General features: G+C 41.6%; 1 protein-coding gene across 1 annotated transcript in view; it reads right to left on the reverse strand.

Annotated features, from left to right (window-relative positions):
• The window catches only part of NELL1 (neural EGFL like 1), a 949,982-nt gene that overhangs the window by 745,840 nt on the left and 179,232 nt on the right, over nt 1–24,910 (reverse strand). The window contains 1 exon segment of the mRNA XM_030918045.1: nt 17,549–17,719. Within this exon segment, the coding sequence (XP_030773905.1) occupies nt 17,549–17,719 (171 nt within the window).

Here is a 24,910-nt window from a genome sequence, read left to right on the forward strand (position 1 = left end):
GCTTTGGTCATTTGCAAAGAGAATAGATTAAAAGCGATTGTTTACAGAAGTACAGGCAAGGAGTACATAAACTGCGAGAGATGGTGGCCCCTTACAGTTTGTAGAAAGAAAATGGGAAAACCTCTTCCCTTTCTGGCATAAAAGGGCAAGGAAGCCAAAAAGGACCACCTAACACAGTCTGTGGCTTTCAGTCAAAGGTCACAGCCAGCCCAAGGTGACCCCACAGAGAAGGAGACAGGGCAATAGATACCTTCTCCTCCTCCCTTCCCCTGCCTGTTCTTCCTGCTAATAAAATTCAAAATAAATCCAGATGGCAAAGAAGCCCACAGATGCAGCCCATGCATGTCAGCCTGCTCAGACACAGCAGAGTGCAGGGAGGGGAGAGAATGTTTCCAGAGAAGCCAACAGAAGATACCCAGCTCAGACTCCAAGACTTTTCCAGCACCCCACCCGGCCTCCTGCCTGAGGGATGGTTGCAGCTGATACCTGAGCACATCCTCTTTTGAAGGAGGTGACATATTGGTTAATCCTAGTGATTTTTCATCTTGCAAATACTGGGTCACCTTTTTCATGTGGTGTTTAGCAGGGATGAGCTTTAGAGCAAGGCTCAGTCATATAATTTGTGCGTTTAACAGCTTCATGTATCCTGTAAAAGTTGTATTTGTATTCATCTCCAGAATTTGAAATCTAGATTTCAGAGCTCCTCCAAGTGAAGCCTTAAGCTCAACTGCAGATATAGATTTCCACCGCTGCATAGCTCTAACTCCAGAGAGGTCCAGAGCAACCACCCCCCAAACTATCATTGATACAACTTGCCGTTAAAGGAGGGCAGGAAAATAAAAATATCAGTGTGTATCAAAAAGTCAAGGTCAGGGAGACTAGTAAAGCAAAGTCAGAATCTCCCCTGAGGTCAGGAAGGGCTGTCCTGCCAGTGAGGATGCTGTACAGGAGGACCGGCAGGAGGAGCCAGGAAGTTCTGAACTCAGTAAACAGGGAAGGAATCCAAGCAAGTTGCCAAACTGAGTAGGTATCAAAATCTAGGGATTGGTGAACTAAAAAGGCAAGCGCTGACAGGATCAAGAGATAAAAGTAAGTGTGAAGTCAGGCTTGGGTAAAAGCTGCAATCAGGCTCTGGCATAGCTGGGCCTGCCATGGATGGCCCTTTATATGTATAAGGAACACCTGTGTTGAAAGGGCCTTTAAGAGGGCAGCAGCAACAGGCAGACAGGTAGAGGCCGGGTTTCCCAAAGTGAAGGCCAACAAGATTGAGCCCTGCCAATTGGGACGATCGCCTCTGGAGGCAGGAGGCACTCTGGTCTCTCAGAACCACTCATATTCTTTCCCCTCTTTGATCATGGCCCTGTCTTTTGAAAATGCCCTGATGGCAGGAACAGCCATGTATCAAAATGATAAGGAGATGTTGGTCAAAGGACATATAATTACAATTAGACTGTAGGAATAAGTTCACAAGATCTATAGTATGCCATGGTGGCTAGAATTAATGAAGTATCTTGTAGTCTTGGAAAAATGCAAAGAGAATAGATGTTGTGTTCTCACCACAAGATTTGTAACTTTGTGAGAGAATGCATCTGTTAATTAGCTAGTTCTAACCATTCCACAATGTATACATACTTCAAACAACCCGTTCTACACAATAAATACATACAATTTTCTGTCGATTTAAAAAAAAAATTTAGTTGTTAAAAAATGACTCTTGAATAACCAGATACTGGTATTATCTCCTGTATGTTGTCCTCGGCAGTTCACTTCTGCTTTTCTCAGATGAGAAAGAACCATAGTCAGATTTAGCATCCGAATCATCATGATGGCACATATTAAACACTTACTTACAAGACACAGTGCTAATTTTCCAGAGGAAAGCATCTAGAAACAATGCCAAGGATGGCAGAATCAAAGGACACATAGGGTGTCCCTCCTGCATGTCACTTCTGAGCTACTGACTCATCCCAGGCACAGCTTTATCTAAACTTCTAAAGTAAACATTATATATCCTTATCATTTCAGCTACTGTTATTAGCAACCAGGAGTGTCCTATTTGATCTAAATGCACTGTCACATTTAATTCTCACAGTCACTTGAGGCACTCTGTCCCATCTTATGATTGAGACTTAGAAAAGTAAAGTAACTTGGCAAGGGTAGCACATCCAGTGGCAGAACCAGACTTGAAATTCCGTTCTGTCCAACTCCAAAAGCTGATGCTCGTAACCACTAAACTACACTGTCTCTCATTGTGCTCACCTGATGTCTGACCCTGGCTAGCACTAGCTCCATTTCAGCCACACAAAATAAGATTGAGCATTATGACCCTGCTCAGAGCACCTGACCCTCATCGCAAACCCAGTTCAATCTTGTTACTCCCATCTCAGTGCAGGATAATTGCCATGGTCTCACCTAGCTATGCAGCTGAGACAGGACATGCTGATCCAAGGGCAGAGGCTCTTGGCTCCCTGCCCTGTTTCTATAGTCACTGCTGTGTGTGACAGGAAAGAGAGATGTATTGCAGCCCAAAGCAGGAGGCTAGAGGCTTGCAGGTGAATACTGCTCCACACACTACCAAGGGACAAAGCGGCCCCAGGCTACCCTGCAACAAACCAAATAGCCCTCATTCCTGCTGAATATGTTCCCGCTGCAAATCAATAGCAGATCAGGCTGATATTCTGTTACATGAAAATGCAAAGTGAAGAATAACATATATAATGCTATATCATTATTGGGGAAAAAAAAAAAACTTGTTTATGTATGCAAAGAAAAAATCTGAAGAACAGAAATAAAACTGCTAATAATGACCACTTCTGTGCAACAGGATTAAGGGCAGGGCAATGGCTATTGTATAGCGTTAAATACTTTGCACCTTACATAATTTTTAAAAATTAAAGAAAAACATATCCATTGATCTTCACACTAAGGCTACACCAATATAGCCTGGGAGTCATGAAATCCTGCCCAAAGAGGTTAGTCTAATGGGCTTGAATGAGGCCCTTACTGTGAGCTTCAAATTTTACGAAACAGACCCACAGAATTTAAAGACGGAGATATGTCCTGTGCAGGCAAAACACAAGTACCCAACTGTGTTTGTTCTCCAGCAGGGGTACACATCCCTTCACCCTACCTGTGATCAGTTTATGTTCATACTCTATCTGTAAATTAACTTCGCCTCCACTCCGTCACACCTGCCAGAGCTCCCGCTGACACAGGCCACATGTAAATTCAACTTGAGAGCGAGGCACGGTTCACCTTGTGCTGTGAATCCGACCAGCAAATCACCAAAAGCCTCATATAAATTAACTGCCTTCCTGAAAAAGAGAACGATACTCGAAAGTTCAAAGCAAAAACTGCTAGGATTACTTCATCTTCACCTTTTCTTGTGCCTGATATTCATAAAGCACACTGAAACGGAAAGTTACAGCACACATTCACGTGCAGGCTCTCATTCGAACCTCATGACACCCCTGTACACGTGGACTGGGTAGAAATGATGCCTATACAGATGAGGAGACTGAGGCAAAGAAATAAGAATTCACTAATGAAGCCATCGAGAATGCAAGGATCAGTGACCACAAGCTAGGAATCCAGATCCCTAGAGAAGCTTTGCCATTTATTCATTCATTCAGGTATTTGCAAATATTTGCTGAATACCTATTAGGTGGCAGCTCTACGATCAGCATTTGTGAAACAATGGTGAGCTCATAGGGTGTTTACGGCCCACAGGAATGGCAGACATCAATCAAATGATCAAAAATTACTGTGTTGAGAAGCAAACACTATTTTATGGTAAAAGCGTAAAACACAAGAGGCCCCTTTCTTTTAGCCTGAAAAATAAGGATGTGTAGGAGTAAACTCGACATCCTAGAAACAGCATTGTGCAGAGAGGTTCTGTGGCTTAAGTGAATATGATACTTCTAAAGAACTAAAAGAACTCGAAATCAGAAAAAGGCAGAAACCAATGCAAGGAGAAACTACAGAAGAAACATGGACTAGACTACACACAATTTTTGTAAGCTATATTAAGGATTGTGACCTTTATCCTAAAGCTTATCAGAGGCTATTAAACAAGCTTAATTGTGTGTTGGAGTGGGTAGGGAATAGGATGATCAGATTTGCAGTGTTAAGTCGTTATGTATCAACCTAATGTCCATGAAAAATTGCCATCCATGAAAATTACTCAGAATTCAATGTGTTCCCCTACCTCCTGTGCTCTCTTATTAGTTCCTGCAGGCTCTAGTACATATCTAATTAGGTGCCAATAAAAGAAGCAATAATGACAAATGCCCTCCTAAATGGGGGTCTCCTACTGCCCAACCCTTGATTTCACCACCAGTGGTTTTTAATGAGACCTTCAATGGTAAAGTCCCCTTAAAGAATACAGAGAATTTGTCACCTTGAGGTAGCGAATATCAAAATTTATATTGAAGCAGTGTAAAACCACATATGTAACACTGGAGAACTGGAGACTAGCGTAACGTCTATTCCACATTTGAAGAAATGACCAAATGGCTCATTTGCAGTCAGTCATGATGTAAGATTATGTCCCTGGCTATTACACATCAGCACCAAGACACACTCAAGGCATACAAATCTTACAAGGACAATGGGCCATATCTCTGTGATGTTGAAGTCATGAACCTATCAATACTTCAAATTCCAGGAAGGAGGGAGTCTTTGAATCTAAAAACAATACACATAAGCCTTCTAGCATCTAAAGACCAACTGATCTGCTATACTTGGAGTTTATAACAAGGTGGAATTGGGCCCAACATGGAAGTGGTCTTGTGAGGCAACCAGCAAACCCAGTCTCAGAGAGTGATACATAAAACTTAGCCTGTGTGTTTTTTCTTCAGTTTATAAGTTGGATACTTTGTTCTTCTTTCATGATAAAAGTATTCTCTCACCAAACAGGGAGAAGGAGGCAGAGAATAAGAAAATCCAAGCCCTGTGTGCTAGCCCAGAGAAAGCTATTTGACTCTCTTTAGCGACTACAGATGGAGCAGGGGGTGGAGGGAGTGGTAAAGAATAAGCTCCCCGAAAAAAAAAAAAAAGGAATAAAGAAGGACTGGGCGCTGGTTGTAGTCTGCCACTGACTTATGTTGTATCCCTGGACAACTTACTTCTTTACTTCGTGTCACGCCAAATATTAGGTTCCAGCCCATGCCAAGGTTTGAGGGGAGTGGGTGGATGGGTGGCAAATCGCTGAAAGAACACCAGGGGGGTGGGGAGGGGGCACGCTGGGCAGGTGAAATATGGTTTTATTCCGCTGCTCTCTCAGCAGCAGCTCTCTCACACTGTTTGCCTTTATCTCGGCTGCCTGCTCCAGCTCTGTGGCTCCTGCCATTCCCTCACTTACAGCTGCATTCCCTGGCCTGCGAGTCTGGCTCTCCCTTGCAAGGTCAACAGCTTCCCTCTCTCCCTCTGAGCACATGCCATACGTACAGTGTCAGTAGGGCAGTTATACCTTTTACAAACAATAGTGGCTCTGAGCCAGGTGATAAGCCCTCCCATGTTATGGCTTTTTAGCTGTGATTATATAACAAGTGCAGTTATGCACCTGCACTCCAAACTCACTGAGTCCCTCTGGCCCGGATGTCTGCCTCAGCCTATTCTTGACCAAAGCACATCCATGTACCTTGCACTCCACTCACTAGGCTGAGGGAAACATAGGCTTTGGATATACAGGTTATACACATAAGCTTTGGGTACACAGGCTCAATATACACACACAAGTTTATCTATAAGCTTGGGGAACGTAAGTTTAATATACAGGCTTGGCACACAGTTCTTACACTCCACCCCCTAGGCTGAGGGCGTTTTCTTAGTGGGGACCCCATAGGGCAGCACCCTGAACCTACAGGTTGCAGCAACAAAAGGAAGTAACAACCTATTGCTAATATTCCCGCTATGCTACCTATGATTATTAGGGCCCAACATAGGGTAGAGCCCAGAGATGCCCACCAACTCTGTAGGGGGTCATCAGTAAGGTACTCAATTGCTTTAATCTCCCATGACACCCCTTAAAAGCTCCTGTGTTGTATCTCAACCAATGTCCGTGGAACCCCAAGTCTCTAGCTATGTCCAGTTCTTCACGGAACCTGGATGGACATGCCAGGGCAAGCTCTCCGCAGCTGCTGTTGGAAGGGTGGTGCAGATCCAACAGTTTGAGATATTGGTTACCTCAGTGTAGGTGTGGGCCTAGTCCGCAATGCTGTTGGAGCATGTCAACCTACAGCCAAAATGATGAAGCAGGCACAGGTACTAACAGGGGTAAATCATGTTCCTCAGGCAAAATGCAGGTTACTTTTTCATATTTGGATAACAGTGCAGTCGCCAAGGGCTTCTGCCCTGGGGAATGGTATCACACCTTATCAATTCCCCTTGGTTCTTTTGGATCTTGTACCTGTGCCAAAGTCACAGAGGAGCTTCTAATAGGCCACACAGACAGTACATATGGCCCCAGGAGGAGGATCCCTTCCTTGGTCATTCCCCTACAAATGGTTAATTGTGGAGGCCACACATTAAATACCCAAGGAGTACCATGTAAGTTATACTGCAGTCCCTCCCCACCCACAGGGGGCTATGATAGCCAACCATCTGCAAAGGGCGGCTCGGAGAGCTTATGGCTAACACCAGGTTTTCTGTTCCCTCTGTTTTCACGGGTGTTGGGGCAGGCAACAACAGATTATCATTTGTCCTCATACCTAGTTGGAGAAGGTCATCCTTCCTCTCATAGATCCAGCCATATGGCCTGGCCCCACATGGGTTGGTGACTAGCTAATTCTGTAACTCTTAGGTAATTAACCAAAAGGTTAAGCCTTGATAAACTGCCCAGCTATTGGCACAGATTACCATAGGTGTTACTTCCTTGATCATCATCCATACTGCCCTGAGTTCAGCTCATTAGCTATTTTGCCCACACTCGGTATAAAACTCTATAGTGTCAGTACTAGGCTGGACTGCAACAGCAGTCTAGGCAGCAGCAGTACTCTGGCTAGACTTATCTGCATACTATGCCTCATCAGAAATAGGGGGGTGCCCTTCCTTAAACGGTGATGGCTCAGGGTCTAGGGGTACCTCAGGCCTCATGGCCTTATCTTGCATTAGGACTACAGGCTTCAATAACTCTTGTACTTCTGCTGCTGAGGGACTTGTATTTAGAGTACTCCGCCGCTCTAAGTAGGTGTCCCACTTTGCTAAAGTGGATGTCTGTGCTGTCCCAGTCTGGGGGGTTGTTATCCATGAATGCACCCATCCTGCTATTGGGTAAGTTGTCCGCACAACAACTGTGGCCTGTCCTGTTATGTTCTTATGAGCCTGAAGGGCAGCATATTCAGTTACTAACTGCGTCTTTATCAAGGAATACTGGAGCTCAGCTCCCTTCCATCGTTGGGACCCAAAGCCTACTGGTGTATTCAGTGCTCCATGCTCATAGGCCCTAACTGAAACTATCTGTGGTCACATGCACATCAAGTTTAAATGGACACCCCTGGCTAACTACTTGTAGCGCTTGTGTCTGCTGAATTGCCTGCTTGGCTGCCAGAAAGACTCTCTCAACTGCATCATCTCAATCCCAGGCAAAAGGAGCACTGTTGCTTTTAAACCTGGGTGATGTCCTGCAGGGGCTGAGCATATACTTCCCACAGTGCAGTCAGAAACACCCATCCAACTCTGCCGGCAAAGACGTGTTCCTTCTTGGTGCTGTGTGCTTCCAGTCACTTCAGCGCTTTCTCCACACTCACAGGAGACCCATCCACTGCCTCTCACATTTCCACTGGGGCTCATCAAAGCAGCACCACTGCCACTGGGTACCACAGCCCATGCCGAAGTCACATAGCCAAGCTGGGAGCCTTGGGGTTGAAGAACCACTCACCTTCTCCTGCCAGCTATGCCAAATGTCACGCCAGATATTAGGTTCCAGCCCATGCTGAGGTTCGAGGGGAGTGAGTGGATGGGTGGTGAATGGCTGAAAGAACACTTGGGGGGCTACAGGCAGGTGAAATATGGTTTTATTCAGCAACTCTCTCATCAGCAGCTCTCTCACACCATTTGCCTTTATCTCGGCTGCCAGATCTGGCTCTGCGCCTCCTCCCGCTCCCATGCTTACAGCTGCATTCCCTGGCCTGCAAGGCTGGCTCTCCCTTACAGGGTTAACAGCTTCCCTCTCTCCCTCTGGATGCATACTGTATGCACAGCGTCAGCAGGGCAGTTATACCCTTTACAAACAATAGTGGCTCTGAGCTAGGTGATGAGCCTTCCCACGTTATGGCTGTGATTATATAACAAGTGGAGTTATGCACCTGCACTCCGAACTCACTGAGTTACTCTGGCCCAGATGTCTGCCTCAGCCTAATCTTGACCAAAGCACATCCACATACCTCACACTTAGCATCTCAAAACCTCCCATCTATAAGATGCAATCACATCCATCTCACAGAGCTATAAAGAAGATCAAGTGAATGTATTAATCATCTCTAGAGAAATGTAAGACACTAACTTTATCTCACTAATGATTAAGCAAAAGCTCTACATTTTCCTCAGCGTCGTGTTATGCCTCTGAGGTTAAAATGTCAAAGAATACAAGAAACTTGAATCAGCATTTCCCCAGCCCCTTTCTTGCTTGTACTTCAGCCAAAAACAGCATCAGACCTGGAAAGCAGATATTAGCAAAACTGCACTGAAGGATTAGTCAAATGCTTTGCTGAGGATATACCAGCACTAATCACAGCCTGGGGCTGTTTACCTCCAGTGAAAATAAAATTCCGTTCTGGGTAATACAGGCATTCCAAGTGTCCCAAAGAAGCCAACTGATGGCTACAACTTGAGGCCTGTAAGTTCAAATGTGTGAAATTTGCTGTCAGAAAAGCGACACCCTCCGACTAATAGACTCTAATGAGTAGGGATGCGACATGGCATTCCCAAGGGAGAGTTGGAGACACAATCACACAAGCCCTTTAAGGAGAAGAGAAATTATTTCCACTCTAATTGCCAATGAGAACCCTCAGGTGTCGTCCCAGGCACATTAGCTGGCTGTCTCTGCAACTCTAGAACCCTTGCTGGAAGAAACACTCACAACAAACTAAAAAGGATAATCTGGAGAGAAAAGTCAGCTGGATTTGGGGTTTGTGCAGGAAAAAGAGTGCACAGAAACATTTTCCATCTGAACCTCTTCATCTTCACACCCTAACCCCAATATACTACCTAAAAACATAGCTGAACAGATGCAGCTATAAATCTGTTTTCTTGTGTCCAATAGCTCTGGCTGCTATTATTTATAACATTAGTTTAATTAACGTTTCCAAGGAGATAGATGAATCTTGTTACAGTAGTATAGAAAATCAGTTGTTTTCAATGACAACATCAGCATCCCTGATCTACCTGGAAAACCAATGCACTGTTTGAAATTCTTTGTTTTTGCTTTTGTTTTTTCAATTAAAAAGTCCTTATGGTTCATGCATTTTTTATTCCCCAATGCTCCTTTCCAACAAGTGAAGCATAAAAGGAACAGAGAAAACTAATATATGAACGTGTATATTTTTTTCAAACAGAGTTTCACCAGGTGTATTGTTCTGGTTTATTTTCTTTCCTTGCTTTTCTTTTTAAAAAATAACCATGCATATCCATCAAAAATAGAGTAAAATTACAACAATAAAGACGCAAGCATCAATATTTTTCCTATCAGAAAATATATTTTTCTCTTGCGCCTATTTTCCCCCTCCATTCATCTATATAGACCCATGTCCATGTAATACAATGACAACATGAGATGTGACTGAAGGCAGGTAGATGAAATCACTATGAGTTGGAAATGAAGTCTTATTTTCCTATTTTAACACATCTCAGGTCTCATGTATGCAACAAAATGCTTTCTTTTTATTCTGCTCATCACCTCAGGTAGCCAACAAACCACCAGATAAAGGAAAGAGACTATTGTATTTTTCCCAGTTCTTTCTATTTGCAAACTTGAAAGCCCAGGAGTGCAAGTGGATGGAGAAAAATGCAGGTCACTCTCTCATCTTCCACTTTAATTAATCCTTTCACCTCCTATCTCTCTCTGCCATTGAGGCAATCATTAACGAAAGGCATATTTAAACCCACCAGAAAAAAAAAAAAAAGTTGAAGGCTCTTAAAAATTAGAAATAGGTCTGTTACTGATGTTAATAGAACATAGGGCAAGGTTAAACTTGGAATCCATCTAATTAGGTTGAAGTGAATATGCCACAGGGTACATAGCATGAGTAGAAATGTGGAGTAGAAACTCAGAATGAGATACCCAACACTGTAATGGTCAGGTTGCCTTAGCAATTAAGCAGACACTCTCTATTTTGTCTGAAAATCTCATTTTGAAAGTATTATATTGGCCATCTATATCTTTAACATTAGCTCTCTTTCCTGTTATTTAAATCTCTGTGACTTAGCAGCATCCAAGGTTTTTTTTACTTCAGCATTCAGAGGATGTATGTCTTTCACAGCATAGCTATCCATCATCTGCTTGCTACTGTGCACTGCCCTGTCTTGTAGGTCACCAATGCCTCCATGGCCAGAAAAGCCGGCATCCCACACAGGCTGTCCACTGTCACATGTCTGAGGCAGAGAACTCAGGAAGAAACAGCACAAGGTGGAAAGAAGAAAAGGCCAGCATTCATTAGCATCCAAACGTACATATTCAGTAGCTACTTCAGCAAGTGATTTAAAAAAGAAAAAGAGAGAGTGAGCATCCAGGAGAAGTAGGCTTTGGTCTTTGCTCATCAGCAGCATGTTGCACTGCCAACTCACATATAAATTCAGATGATTGCAAACCCCTGCAGGTCCACTACAGAAATGGCACTTTGAAGAGGACAAGCTAAGTTGCTCTCCATGGCGCAAGTGGGGAGGGTAATGCTAGCCCTGAACTAAGCCTTGTGATGAGATAGAATCAGAAGGAGATACACCCAGAAGGCTAGAGTTGAAAGAAGACTTAAAAGTCATCTAGTCCTAGCCCCACATTGTATACTTAGGAAGCTAAAGCTTCCTTGCCCAGGGTAATACCAATTTCCTTCAGTTCAAGTTTTCAGTCAAGAGCATTTTTGTGCTAAAAAGCCAGACTTTCAAAGTAGAGAAGCAAATAGTATACATTTGGCTCATCCATGTGGGCTTTAGGACATCCAGAAAATTAGAGCAAATTAGTTCCCTCATTCGTAAAGTTAAAACTTTACATCCTTTCATAAAAGCCATGATAATTTTGCCTCATGAGTGGTGGGGAGTAAATATCCGAACCACTCCTCACAGGAATAAAAAGGGGAAAAGGGCATGTCACTTTCTCAAAGCCCTGCCAGGATCAACAAAAAATCTTACATAGCAGGGGGTGTTTCCCTCCCCACTCTGCCTCAGTTACAGATTTTTAAAGTGATTCTATTGGTGTAAAAAGCACGCAATATTGTGCCGCACTACAGACCAGAGAACTCAAAGACAAACTCCTGGAGAACCTTGCTTAGGATCTGGAAAGTAGAATAACCTCAGAAACCTCACATTGTTCAGTGAACCTACATTACACATTATGTCCTGAATCCATGGGACATAAGCCACTATTTTTACAGAGGTAAAAATTGGACTAAATGTTACTCATTTTCAGTACAATACATTAAAACCTTCTCTATATGTTGGTACATGTCTGTTGTGCTTAATGATGTTGTATGCTCATAAAGAAGCTTAACGTTTTCATAGGATTTGGCATACATCCTCTAGCTAAATTCCTACCACAATGCTATGGTAGAAGAATTAATATTATTCCCATTTTAAGATGCAAGAGCAATTTCTGGCATATGAATAAGTGAATGAATGAACGAGAAAATTAGACATACATTTCTTGCTTTCATACTCCTGCATCATTACACAAAATTTACATTTTATAAATGGCAAAACTAAGACTAGGGTCCAAAATGTGTTTCTATCTAGGTTAAACCGCAGAGCTCAAATGCCTCAAATATGAAACATGGAAGACAAATCTTTCCTTTTCCTTCCCTCTCCCACACTTCCTTCTCTGTCTCTCCCTACAGGCCTTCCCTCACTACCAACTCGATACTACTTGCCCATACACACTTTTCTCTCACCAGACTAGGTTTGGCATTGTGATGCCAGTGAGACAAACCTTGTTCTAAGCCTGATTCGTGTGACTGATACAGAATCAGATCACATAATGGTGAAACCATAAAGCTGTAGAGATTGTCATGCATTTTCACCTAGGCTGGTAAGAAATTGAGAGGTTACTCCAAGTCCCCCAGGAGCTTCCCCTACTGTGACCTCCCAGGCCTGATTGTCTATACCAGGAAACCAGCAATACGTCATATACTGACTGTTTTACCACATCTCTTGTTCTCTTGCCTTGTACTGTTATTTAAATTTACACACGAGTATGTCCTATCTTCCTAGCTTCCTTGCCATCTCTTCCTAGATAGAGGATCTGAAGCTGCTTTGTTAGTTTGACATGAAGCATATGGTAGCTTCCAATTTTATTTTAATTAATTTTGATAATGAGTTGTGCTCTTGTATTTCTGTTTATGAAGTGAAGAGCCTATCGGTTGGAGAACCAGGAGATTGAGAGTCTCAGTCTAGCTCTCTTGAAAGCTGAGATCTCTGATAGTCATCTCTTAATTTCCCTCTGCATTCTATAGCAGAAATGCTTGTATAAAACCAATATCATGCATTAGACTTGTGATTTAACCACCTCAAAAAATACGAGGTTAAATAATATGTTGGTAAGTAGTTGCAGAGCTCTCTGGAAGGAAGATGCTATATCAACAGATTTCATTATGAAAAGTCTACACATATAAACAGATATTCACAACCTGAATTTACTCAGAAATTTTAGATAGAAACCTTGAATTACTGACTCATTCAGTGATTTGTAGCAAGTTTAGTTTTGGATTCTGCATGCTTTTCAAGGTCAGGTGTATGCAAAAATTGGATGTGCTCTGTGGATAATAAATAGCACATGTTAAAAGGAAAAGCTAAATATGTTTAGTCTAGTCTAGACTATAATCACTTGTTAACTCCCTGTCAAGGTGACAATCGGGCTGCAGATGTGTGTATATGTGCCATACACATTTGAACAAGTCTGAAAAAATAAGATGAGAGTTCAGAGCTAAGTTGAAATGTGGCAGACTACACTTAAGAGCTGAATTTTTCCAGCGATGAGGAATGAGGAGGTTAACACAGGGTAGGGATGCCTGCATATCACAAAACGTGCTGGTCAAAGGCTGGGTGAATTAAAAGCTGTCCATCTCTTAGCTGCTGAGGAGCTCAGCTCCACTGTCACTTCAAGACCAAGATTCTGGCAGTCACTGTTTCCATTTCTTTCCATTGTTCAGCTGCCATTGAGAGTTATCAAATCAGCCTGCTTACAGGGCTTTTGTTTGCATCCAGGCTTCCTCTGATACCAAGGGATTAGGCCCAATCACTGCGAGGGGCGCTTGTGGTTTCAGAACAAATTTAAAATGACTAAATGAATAAGCCAAGAACTTCCTGATGGCAAGGACTCTTATTTCCTTGTATCCTGCACAGCCTGGCAGAGATAGTGTGCCCAATAAATTAATTTGATGGGCTGAATGAAAATTAAAAGTTACAAATAAAGAGAAGGAAATAAAATTCATTTTGTTCTGAAAGGGAAAAGTTGCTTATGCACCGAATCCCAGATGTTGGTAGATTCTGTCCTTTGAGTAATAGAGATAGGCTGTAATGTGAGCTGAGAAGGGAGAGGGTGAATCTAAGGAAGGTTTGTTCAGGTTTCATTCCAGGCTTCGTTGGTAACTCTTAATATAAAAGGCAGCCGGAGAAAAACCCAAGGCAATGGAGATAATCAGTCTGCCCACCCAACTGAATGGTTCCTTTTATTTTTCTAGCTTGAGGCAATCTGCTATCCACACATCAGGAACTTCTAACTAGGCCCAGCTAAACAGCTGAAGCAAGGAGAAAAGTGTCTGGGTAGCAAGCAGAAAGTGCTGAACTACCGACTAAAATAGCAGTTGCTTTTCTTGTGACAATTTGTACAATTAGGTCTGAAAAAGTTCTGTTTCTCAACTCTGACCTAAAAAAATAATGTGCAAAGTCCTGCCACATTAATATTCCTCAGAGCAATGGAATTATCTGGGAAATCTTCTCTTCTTGATTTTAGATGTTTTCGTGGTCCCTGAACCTTCTGTAGTATCTCTCCCTTGGAAAAACTCCCGGGTGTGCTTGTCTTTGGCAGTATATGTCATTAGCACACTATGGAAGTCACCTGGAGGGTGGGTTAGACTAAGGTTTTGGAGGTAGCTTCAGACTCAAAGTTTTGGTTATATGCTTATTATATTATGTGATTCACACCTAGTTATTTATCTTGACCTTTTCCACTTCCAAATCTGCAAAATGGGTCTAGTAAAACTGTCCCCATATCCCAAGGAATACTATTCCTGGCACATTACCTGGCCTATAGTAGAGGCTCAATAAATGTATATCCCTTCTCCAGCACCAATGCAAAGGGTTCCATCAGTTAGATTCCACATCTTTCCAAGCAGCTCCCAGGATTAGCAATATAAGACATGGGGCAGGGAAATACTAGAAAGGAACAAACTGCTCACCTTGAATCTTGGCCTTCCCTCATGTACTAAATAAAGTGTCAATGGTCCCCACTATTGGGCTAAATACCTTAGTAGTAGCTAGATGCAGCTACTACTCATAGGTCAAACTTGGGTTCAAATCCTGGTGCTGCCATTTATTAGTAGCAGGATTACAGACAAATATATAACCTCAGTTCCCTCATCTTAAAAAAAGGAAAAACTAACAGAATGAGTATGGAATAAGTTAATCTACGTAAAGTACACAGCACTGTGCCTAGCACAGTCAACATTCAAATGTTATCTAACATCATCTCCTTTCATGCTCTAATTAGCAGAACACTACTGGGTGAGAGGCTGAGAAAAACTCTAAGGGTAGACAACAGGGATCAAAAAATAAGAATCACAAGGTAGTATGAAATGGATAGCTGAAATTCACTCTCTGTGAGGGTGACTGAGACTAAAAGTGATAGAACCGGCATCTTGATATATAGGACAGAGCTTCCACTACTCTAAAGTTGGCAAGTTCTGGCTGGGAAGAAACTTGTGAAGAAGGTAAGGTTTGTGTCATGCATTACACACTACCCTCTCCTTAAACCTTTTCTCCTTCTTACCCTCCTTCAGGTAACTGGTCTTCCAAGACTTCATTTGTTTGTTGTAGCCCAGCCTCTCCACCAAATTCCTTCCGCTCTTTGTAAACCCGTGGTTTTGAAATGCCAGTCCATGCACCAAGGGTAGACTGCCCACATGGAACCTATATGGAGGGCTTGTTAAAAATATTGCTTCTCAGGTTCCACCCTCAGGGAATCTAATCCTGTAGGTCAGAGGCAAAGCCTGGTTATCCATTTTTTTTTAATATGTTCCCCAGGTAATTCTTAGGTACAGTCAGATTTTGGAATCATGTTTCTAGACTTTTCCTACATGAAAATCAAAATTTACTTTTTTTATTACCCAGTCTTCTGGGGCCATTTTTTCTCTGACCTACCTGAAAAATGTATTTGTGTTTAGATTCTACGAATCATTAACTAGCAGCAACTTCATAAGCTTTCCCTCCAAGATCTTACATAAGGGACATGTTATGCCACAAGCCAAAGTATGAAAAATATTAAGAAAACAGAAATAATATTTGGAATACCCTCAGTCAATTCTTTATAAATGGGAATGACTCTAAAGAATACTGTGAACTACAAATCTCCCATCCTCTTCTCACTCTCCTGGTAGAGAGGTCATGGTTGCCATGAAGGACGTACAGCATATGGAAGTTTGAAGGCAGGGTCAAAGAGGTGCCATTGATACGCAGAGTAAATAACAACAACCACCACCAATGTGGATTGAGCACTAAAGACCAACCACCACCTAAGAACTTTTCTAGAGAGAAGAATGTCAGGAAACAGAGTACAACTTTTGGAAGGAAGAAACAAAAAATTGCATAGCAAGAAAGCAGCAGTATCTCCAGGACTCTGAAGTTGGAAATTACTAAACCAGGGTTTTGTGACCTCTTTCTGTCCTGTGGCTCAGAAGGATAAGCAGGGCTCTTCCTCTACAATCCCATTTGGACAGCATGTGGGTGGTAGGTCACAGTGGGTCATAGGAGTGCTGCCTGACAGGCCACTTTAATTCTAGAGAGTTGAAGGGGGCAATGAGCTCTTGAAAGTGAAAATGGATATAGCAGCTAAGCATTGGCTTTATCCAGGCTTCCCAGCCCCAGTCTGCAGGGTACAAAGGAGCTAGTGGTTTCTATGGAAACTCTGTCCAGACATACTTACTATATCTGGTGGAAACCACAATTCTTCAGAAGTCTAAAAAGCACCTTAAATAGGTCACATCAAAATGGACCAAGACTCACCTCAAGACGGCAAACCTTCCCTTGAGCCTGACACCAGTTCCCTGCCCTTCCAACTCTTCTAAAAGAAACTGCAGAGTCAGAGTGGCAGGCACATTCAAGCATCTCCTCATGAGAAATGTGGTCTAAAACTGACTGACCTTGGAATATCTCTCCTCTTGATGGTTTTCGGAAGGCAGACTATCCCCAATATGCCTGTTCTTTATCCTGGGTTCACGGGAGCAAGCCTTGTGTGGCTGAAAAGTCGTTTTAACTTTGATGGCATCATTAATGAGAATCAACAATGCATGGGCACTGCTCAGAATGCAAAAAAAAATCTCTGTAATTGGACTCAGGTCACAATCCATAAGGATTTTCAGTGAGTTCTGGAGAGATAAAAACTTTCCCCTTGAACACCATTATCCAGCTGTCCAGCCATAAATGATGCAATAGAAGCCAATGGTCTCCCTCGTTCTTCAACTTTCATTAAGCCTGGCTCCAGTGACAGACAAGGGAAACAACATTTCCATCCCACCCCAACTCAAAACCTCCTGTAAAACCCCCCAGACCTCACAAATAGTCCCACCATCCCCTGACAAACTGGAAGGCTCATTCCTCTGGAGAAAATACACGGCATCAATTCCAAAAGGCTCATACAACAGCCTCTTTAAGAAGCCTCCATTTGGAAAAGATATTTAAGCAAAGGTGAGCTTGATGAAGTGAAATAGAATTAGCTGCTTCAGTAGCACAGGCCTCTCAGATTCATTCTAAGGTAGACGAGCTTATTCGCTTCCAAGTGGAACGAACTCAACAACAATATATCAATGTTAACTGTGATCACAGCTCCATGGAATTCCAGCCAGTGCCTGGAGCACACTGAGGTGCACTTACTATTCCCCAATCTGCAATCAACCTTTTGTACATTTGCTCCTAATCACGGGATACAGTTTCATCTTAATGAACTGTTTTCTTATCATATTACAGTTGGTCATTTCAGCATGCCTAATGTCCCATTTGGTAGGTTAAATTACAATTAGGGTCCCTTGGTGTTTGTTTCCTGGCAAGTCATGAAGGAATCTGATATTTTTTCCCCTTTTCCATTGCTTGATTTCAAGGGCAGGATCAGCAACGCTCAAAGACAAAGAAATACCTGTTACAGTCGACGTGGAGCAGGAGATGAGAGGCACTAACTGACAGTGCAACCTTGTGCCATCGTCCATCTGCCATCCGGTAAGGAAGTGCCTCTGTCCTCGGCTTCCCATTGTGTATGTAGTGATACCGAATCTCATCCCTCAGGCCGCTGCTCTCCAGTTCAAAATAGCTGTACGTAAAGGAAAAAACATTTGTTTTATTTTAGTTCTGGATATCACAGCCATCATCAGTCCCTCAACCCCTTACTACTGGGTCTCTCACGATCTAAAATTAGCTAAACATGATACAAAGAGCTAAGACCTGAAATCAATGCACTGTATGACACCCAATGAATCTATTGTCTGAGAACCCTCAAGGCAACATCTTGAGCCTCTGAAACAGAGATCAATTGATCCACTGTGAGGTAACAAGCCACAGCTAATTAGCAAAACTCAGTGCAGTGTTTCTTAAATACTTCAAAGTACAAATCAGAACCCTCATTCAATGAATGTCTAAAAAAGGCCATTCATGTGGAATTGATCTATTGATGGTTATTTTTAGAACAATTATCTTTACTTTTTCAAGAATTAAAGGGAAACAGAAGTCATGTTGGACACAGGGATTGAAATACATTGTCAGAATGAAAAGATTAGTCTTTTTTCTTCTCCCTAAACAAAAAGATATAATTGAATAACAATTCCTAGATAATGAGCAGGGGAGAAAAGGTTGAAGCTAGACACAAAAGAATCAGTATTTCAAATTATCAGAGAATGAAATATGCAATTAAGTTTTTTCTTTTCCAAGATTATGATCCCGTTTTTCAGACCCATAAGAAATTCTTAGCCTTACTACTGTGGTCTGCACTTCAGTCATAAAATACTACAAGCAACTTTGGGACACTCCTCAGGCACACAACAGGGCTGGTACTTTCACAGGTGCCAGAACTATTTTGTTTCCTATGCCTCTCTTCTGAAATGTGTCATTGTCATTAACATCGGGCCTGATCTCACTGCCAGGGCTTGCAGTAGGTATTTCACATATACCAATTTATCACTCAAAAAACCCATGAGACTGGTATTATCTCTTTTTAAAAAACTTTAAAATTGAGATTAAGGATTAAACATACCCAAACTAGATTTAAACTTAGATCTAAATTTGATAGGGTGTGCACTTTCTACCAGTTTGTTGCCTATCCCAGAGGCATGATGACAAAGTGGTGGGGATAGCCTCACCAGGCACTAACTCCAACAACTCATTCATACAGGAAACTCCAGAGCGATTCGCCTAGACAGGTAACTAGGCTTAATCCCCAGATTTGGAAGGGCCTGCTGCTTCTATTCTAATCCACTGAGCTGGCTAACCCCACGAGCCAAACTGTATTTAATCTAAAAGACAAAATGCATTTTCTATGAGGACTAAAATGAATATATCATGAAACTCAGCCTCTACTGTGCGTGAATCCCAAAAGTCATGTCAAAGAACAAATATGTATGTCTTGCTCATCTTTCACAGATCTTTCCAAAGTAAACAGTGAAGGGCAAGCAGAGAGTCAAGACCAGCCTCTGACCCACCTCATTTGCACCAGTACAAAGAATCACGCCCAAGGTCATAAACTAAAAGAGGTTATTTATACCATAGCAGCCAGCTTCCAGGCCCAGGTTCACACTTATTAGTAATAATTTATGTAATACCTACTTTATAAGACTGTACAAAAGGAAGTGCTTTAACAAAGAAGACATTTATTTTAAGGGAATTCTCCAATTTCTTCTAAGTTGTTAGAACACTGAAGAATCAAACAATCAGGGAACTTAGAGGTCAAGAAGATGTTATAGACTATTGGCCATCCATTAATTCATTCAACATGTCTTTACTGAACACATAATGAAAAACTAAAAAGGGGTTTAAAATATATATCCCACTTCTGAAGGTGCTTTGTGACTAGTGAAGAAGGAAGTAAAATATGTCCCTCCCCCCCAAAAAACAGGTGGAAAATGGCCCAAAAAGAACAAATGAGGAGGTAAGAAAAGTCATTTAATGAATGATTGCCATGTGCCAGGAATATGGCAAGTGCTTGCGTAGACATCATCTTTTTAATTTATTTAAGGTAGATTTCATTATCCCTATTTTACAGGTGATCAAAGATATTAAGTATCTTGCCCAAGACCATTTAGCACCTGTATAGATATGCACCACGAGCTTATATCTGAGATCTTACCAGGATTCACACATCATGAGAAATCTCTCAATTACTTTAGTTTGACCAATAAGCAACTACTGGGGGAAGGGACATGACCTTGAAAGGGCTTCAATCAATGAGAATTAGAAATACTCACAGAAGTCACCTGATGGAATCATTAAACAGGAAGGCAAATATATTTAACCAGATTTCATCATTATTCTTGGGGTTGTGGCCTCATTGAGCAAGTATTCAATGTATTATAAACAGATCTCTTAAAGATCACTTTACAAAGCACTGGAGTCAGTGATTACTTTGGGGTAATCACAAATATATAGCTATGAGAAAAGAAGGCTGTCCTAGTGTCAGGCAAATGATACTTGTATCTCAGACTAAAGTTTCTGGCCACATCCTGCACATATTCAAAAAGTGCTGCATCTCATGCAACTTGGATGAAAATCAAGATGATATATTTTTGAAAAAACATGTCAGATAACTGCTGAAGCAGCCTTAGGGACAATAAAAACACTGGATGGCTAAGCGACATCTGGATAAAATTCTTTCATGAGGGCTGGGAGGAAAATAAGGCAACATTTCCAGGCAGTAATGCTCTACAAATAAAGATGTGCGGCAACTCTGAGCAGAAAGTCATTTGGCCTGATGGGATTTGGCTGTAGCCTGGAGGGAAGACTCATGTTTTGTAGTAGAACCTTGTGACTCAGTGTGGTCTACACACCACCAATAGCAGCATCACCTGTGGAATTTCAGATTATTGGGTAACCCCAAGGTCTACTACAGCAGAATCTGCGTTTCAACAAAACTCCCAGATGATTCATGTTCTATGTTTACATCTATGTTTAAGAAGCACTATAGTAGTACACCAGGTGTTGCCTTACTTCCTGGCCAGCTGGTCATGATGAGTGGAGCAGAAGTTTGATGCTATGGGCAAGTGAATAGAAGCCATGTCGTGCTGCCAGGTAGAAGGAGGACACTGGAACTGATAGTAGGCTGGTATCTAGTGAGCAATCTACCCCTCACCAGTCCTCATGCTTCAGGACTCAGGTGTATTGGGGTTTTTTCATGAGTCTATGGGGAGAGCAGCTGTATAAATGATAAAACTACAAGTCAGATTTTGTAAGCGAAAGATTTTGCAAGCCCTTAGCCTTGGACCTCAGCCAAGTGTGTTGTTCCAACAAACTGCCTTCACTCCCAGAAAAGTCGGCTCATCCTACAAATAATTGAAAACAGCAGTGATATTCCCTCTTCTTTTTTCTTTTTCAAGCCAAGCATCCCTGCCTCCTTCCTTTATACTCCCATCTCCATCTAAACTATGAACCCCTTCTGGACAAAGATTCTGCCTTCTTCCTTTCACCAGCCTTCCCCATGTTGGTCACCATGTTCTAGGCATGGTCAAATGAATCAACTTTCCATTTAAATACAGCATCCAGGAATAAAGGCACTTGTACAGATGTGGTCTAATGCAAAGTACAGTGACACTATCACTTGCTTTGCTCTGAGCTGTGCACAACTATGCCTACACTGACTTTCCCATCAACTAACGCCCCAAGACCTTTCACACAAAATGTTATGAAGGCAAATCTTTTCCAAACTGTATTTACTTAGCTGAATTTTTTAAGCCCAGGCCTTTACTTAGGTGCAAGGTAGACCCTACTTAGAATCAACATGCATAATTCCCCAAAGGTCCACCCTTGCGTATTAGGTACAATCAGTATTACTATGAACTGAAGTCAATTTTCATAAGACTATCTGAATTCCTTAGTAGACTGGAAATAAATTCAGGAGCAATAATTCTAAAAATTTAGGTAAAGATCAATCAAGTTATTTTTATCAAAATTTTTATCATTTTCCCCAAAATTGATACCAAAGGTATCCTATCTTGAGATTACATACATGTATAATATTAAAATATAATATATAATACAATTTTATATGTATATATTTATAATAAAATTTTATATTTTTATATATATAATAGAAGGGCGAGATATATTCAAAATGTTAAAGTGATTATTGCTGGATGAATTATGTGGCTTCTGTGTACAAGAGTGAAAACAGTAAAAGTTAATTTTAGATAGTATCCAGCACTAATTCACAAGTAAAGGTAAAACATTTCTTAGAAAAGGTCTCTTTTCCAGTTATTCTACAAGGATATATACTAGCTATTTAGAGAAATATATCACACCCCAAAGAGCTCCAGAGTTAGTACAGTACCTGCTTACATTCCAACAATGATTTTTCTGTGGCCCTGAACAAACCATTGCTTCCTAGGAGTTTGGGTGGGGAGGTCAAAGCAAAATGGATTTGGGAAACAAGACGACACCCTTCCCAGTGTGTACCCCTAGCAGGACTCTCCAGATAGACAGAAACCCAGGCAGGTGTGCAGCTACTTTCTGTAAAAGGAACAAGCCACCACATATATAGAAAGAGTACCTGGGTAGATCATTTCCCAAAATCCTGGAAAATCCTAAAGATGATGAAAAAAATAAGTTTCTCAGCATAGTACCTACAATTTTGTAGGACCTCAATAAAGGGTAACTCTATTTTAATGGGCAATAATAATAACAATGATAACAAAAACAATATAGCTAACATTATTTATGTAATAATAGCTAATACTTATTGAGTACTAATCATTACTAGGAGAACGGTCTTTAGGTTTGTATATTTCATATCAAAATAATTCCTACCACAAACCTGTAAAATATTTTACTTGTTTTAACAAATATTTCTATAGTACTGACTATGGGCCAGGCACTGGTCTGCAAATATTTACTCATGTAATCCTCATAACAACGTTAAAAATTACCAACTATTATCATCCCTATTTTATAAAAGATGAAACCAAAGTACAGAAAGATTAAATAACTTGCCCAAGTTTGTACGGGTAGATAAGAACAGATCCAGGATTTAAACAAAAGCAGTCTAGTTCCAGGCTTCATGCTTTATGCTGCAACTCAAGTCCATATTTTAACCACTACCTCATTTTACAGCTATGAAATTAAAGATGTAAAGCTCAGACCACTATAGGAGGCAGAGCTATGACTTGAACCTGAGTCTGGTAGACACCAAAGTGTGGTGACAACATCCCATTACTTTCTACTGTGTCAGGTGTTTTAAATACATTATCTGTAATTCTGGCAATTATCTTAAATGGTACCTATTATTATATTCATAAGTGTGAAGTGTGAGATCCAAAATGATAAAGTGCCTTGCCTGCAGCCACATCACTCCCATGATTCAAGTCCAGGTTTGCTTAATTCCACCACACTGTGCTCCTCACTGGGTTCAGTGGCATGATCACATCAGCGTCAGAGGACAAAACAGTTCCAGTGAACTCAGGCAGCCTTCATCCATGGTTCTCATGATGCCCTCAGTCAAGGTATGCTGCCAAGTCATACTATTGCAGACCCAGGCGCCAGCCCTCATTCTTTATGCTAATCTCATCACTGTGGAAAGAAATGCTACAGTAGTTCATGTCGAAGCTCTTTTTTTTTTTTTTTTGAAACAGAGTCTCACTCTGTTGTCCAGGCTGGAGTACAGTGGCATGATCTTGGCTCACTGCAACCTCCACCTCCCATATTCAAGTCATTCTTCGGACTCAGCCTCCTGAGTAGCAGGGATTACAGGCACCCCGCCACCACACCTGGTCAATTTTTGTATTTTTAGTAGAGATGGGTTTCACCATGTTGACCAGGCTGGTCTCGAACTCCTGACCTCAAGTGCTCAGCCTCCCAAACTGCTGGGATTAGAGGCGTGAGCCACTGCGCCCAGCCCAAGTTGAAGCTCCTGTCTCTTTCCTGGTCCTAAGTCCACTGTTTGGCTGACAAAGAGATTAAGCCAACAACACAAGGCAGGTATACCGTGCCCCACTTAGACCAGGGGTCTCAAAGGCTATGTATCTTGAAAACGAGGAAGTGCCACCATTTTTAATGAAGTAGTAGTGGGACTACTGAAGCTTGAGTTGCAACCTTAAACTTGCCAGACAAAGCATGTGATTTTTGGCATATCACTGACAAAAATGATATCGTATCACTGTCCCTCTATGCCCCAGTTTTTTAATGTGTCTTAAGTAAAGTAATTATATCTGATCCACAAAGCCCTGGGATTCCTCAAAAGGCTCTTAGAGTCCATGGCAGAGGGAAAAGACAAGGCCCATTACCTTTTATAACCAGAGCAACTTCACTGCCATCTATTACATAAATTGGAGTTTCCTGTAAGATTTCATTTGGATAAAAGAGATCCACCTCCAAAAATAGTTTTAAACTATTGAACTAAATAATTTTTAAAGTCCAGCTCAGGTCTAAATTCCTAGAATTCTTATGCTAATTTGCATCTGATTGGTTGGTCAATTAGTTTCATTCTATTCTTGATATTATGTCACATTCAGGCTCCAGACCCCTTATCAGCCTGGAGGAGAGAAGAACGAGAGGTAAGTGTAGCAGATGTAGCTAATATCTACACCCCGCCTTCTCCCTGGGCACTGGGCACATACTAAAGTATATTCCCCAGTTCCCTTTAATCTAGAAGGGACCACATGAGTAGTTGTCACCAAAAAAAACACCACGAGCAGAGGTGCTGTCTATTATGTCCAGGCCAAAACAGTTAACAGAGGATGTGCCTTATCCATGCCAGTTGCAGAGGTCCAGTGGAGAGAATTCTGAGGCCTTATTGGGTGGTGGCACCATATGGTGGAGAAAGTTTGGGTCTATAAATGACTTCATGGAGCACAGATACCTTTCCTCACACAGATTAACACTGAACTGGGAAGTAAACAAAAATAAACTTTTACTGATAACAACCAGTGAAATTTAAAGATTACTAGTCTACCTTGACTCAGTAAAGAGAGGTACAGAAACATGAAACCAAAGAAAGGCAAAAAGAAAAAAAGCTGAAAAGTAACAATGGGCACAAGTCATTGCTGGTCTATAAGTAAAAAGAAATGGCAGCAGGTATGAACACAGTCATCTCCTGTCCTGTATATCACAGATAATCTGGATTACATGGCTTAATACTCTGTTGGGAAAATTGTACTTTCAGTCACAACGTCTCCCATCTCGCATACTCTTCTACAATGTGAACTTCACATTCCTTACCTTGAAAAGTGGGAACTGTCTCCTCCCCTTGAACCCTCATGGACTTGTAAATACTTTAAGGGCAAAAGTAATGCCTGGTGATTTCCATAAA

The sequence above is a fragment of the Rhinopithecus roxellana genome, chromosome 15, assembly GCF_007565055.1.
Source record: "Rhinopithecus roxellana isolate Shanxi Qingling chromosome 15, ASM756505v1, whole genome shotgun sequence".
Classification (NCBI taxonomy): domain Eukaryota; kingdom Metazoa; phylum Chordata; class Mammalia; order Primates; family Cercopithecidae; genus Rhinopithecus; species Rhinopithecus roxellana.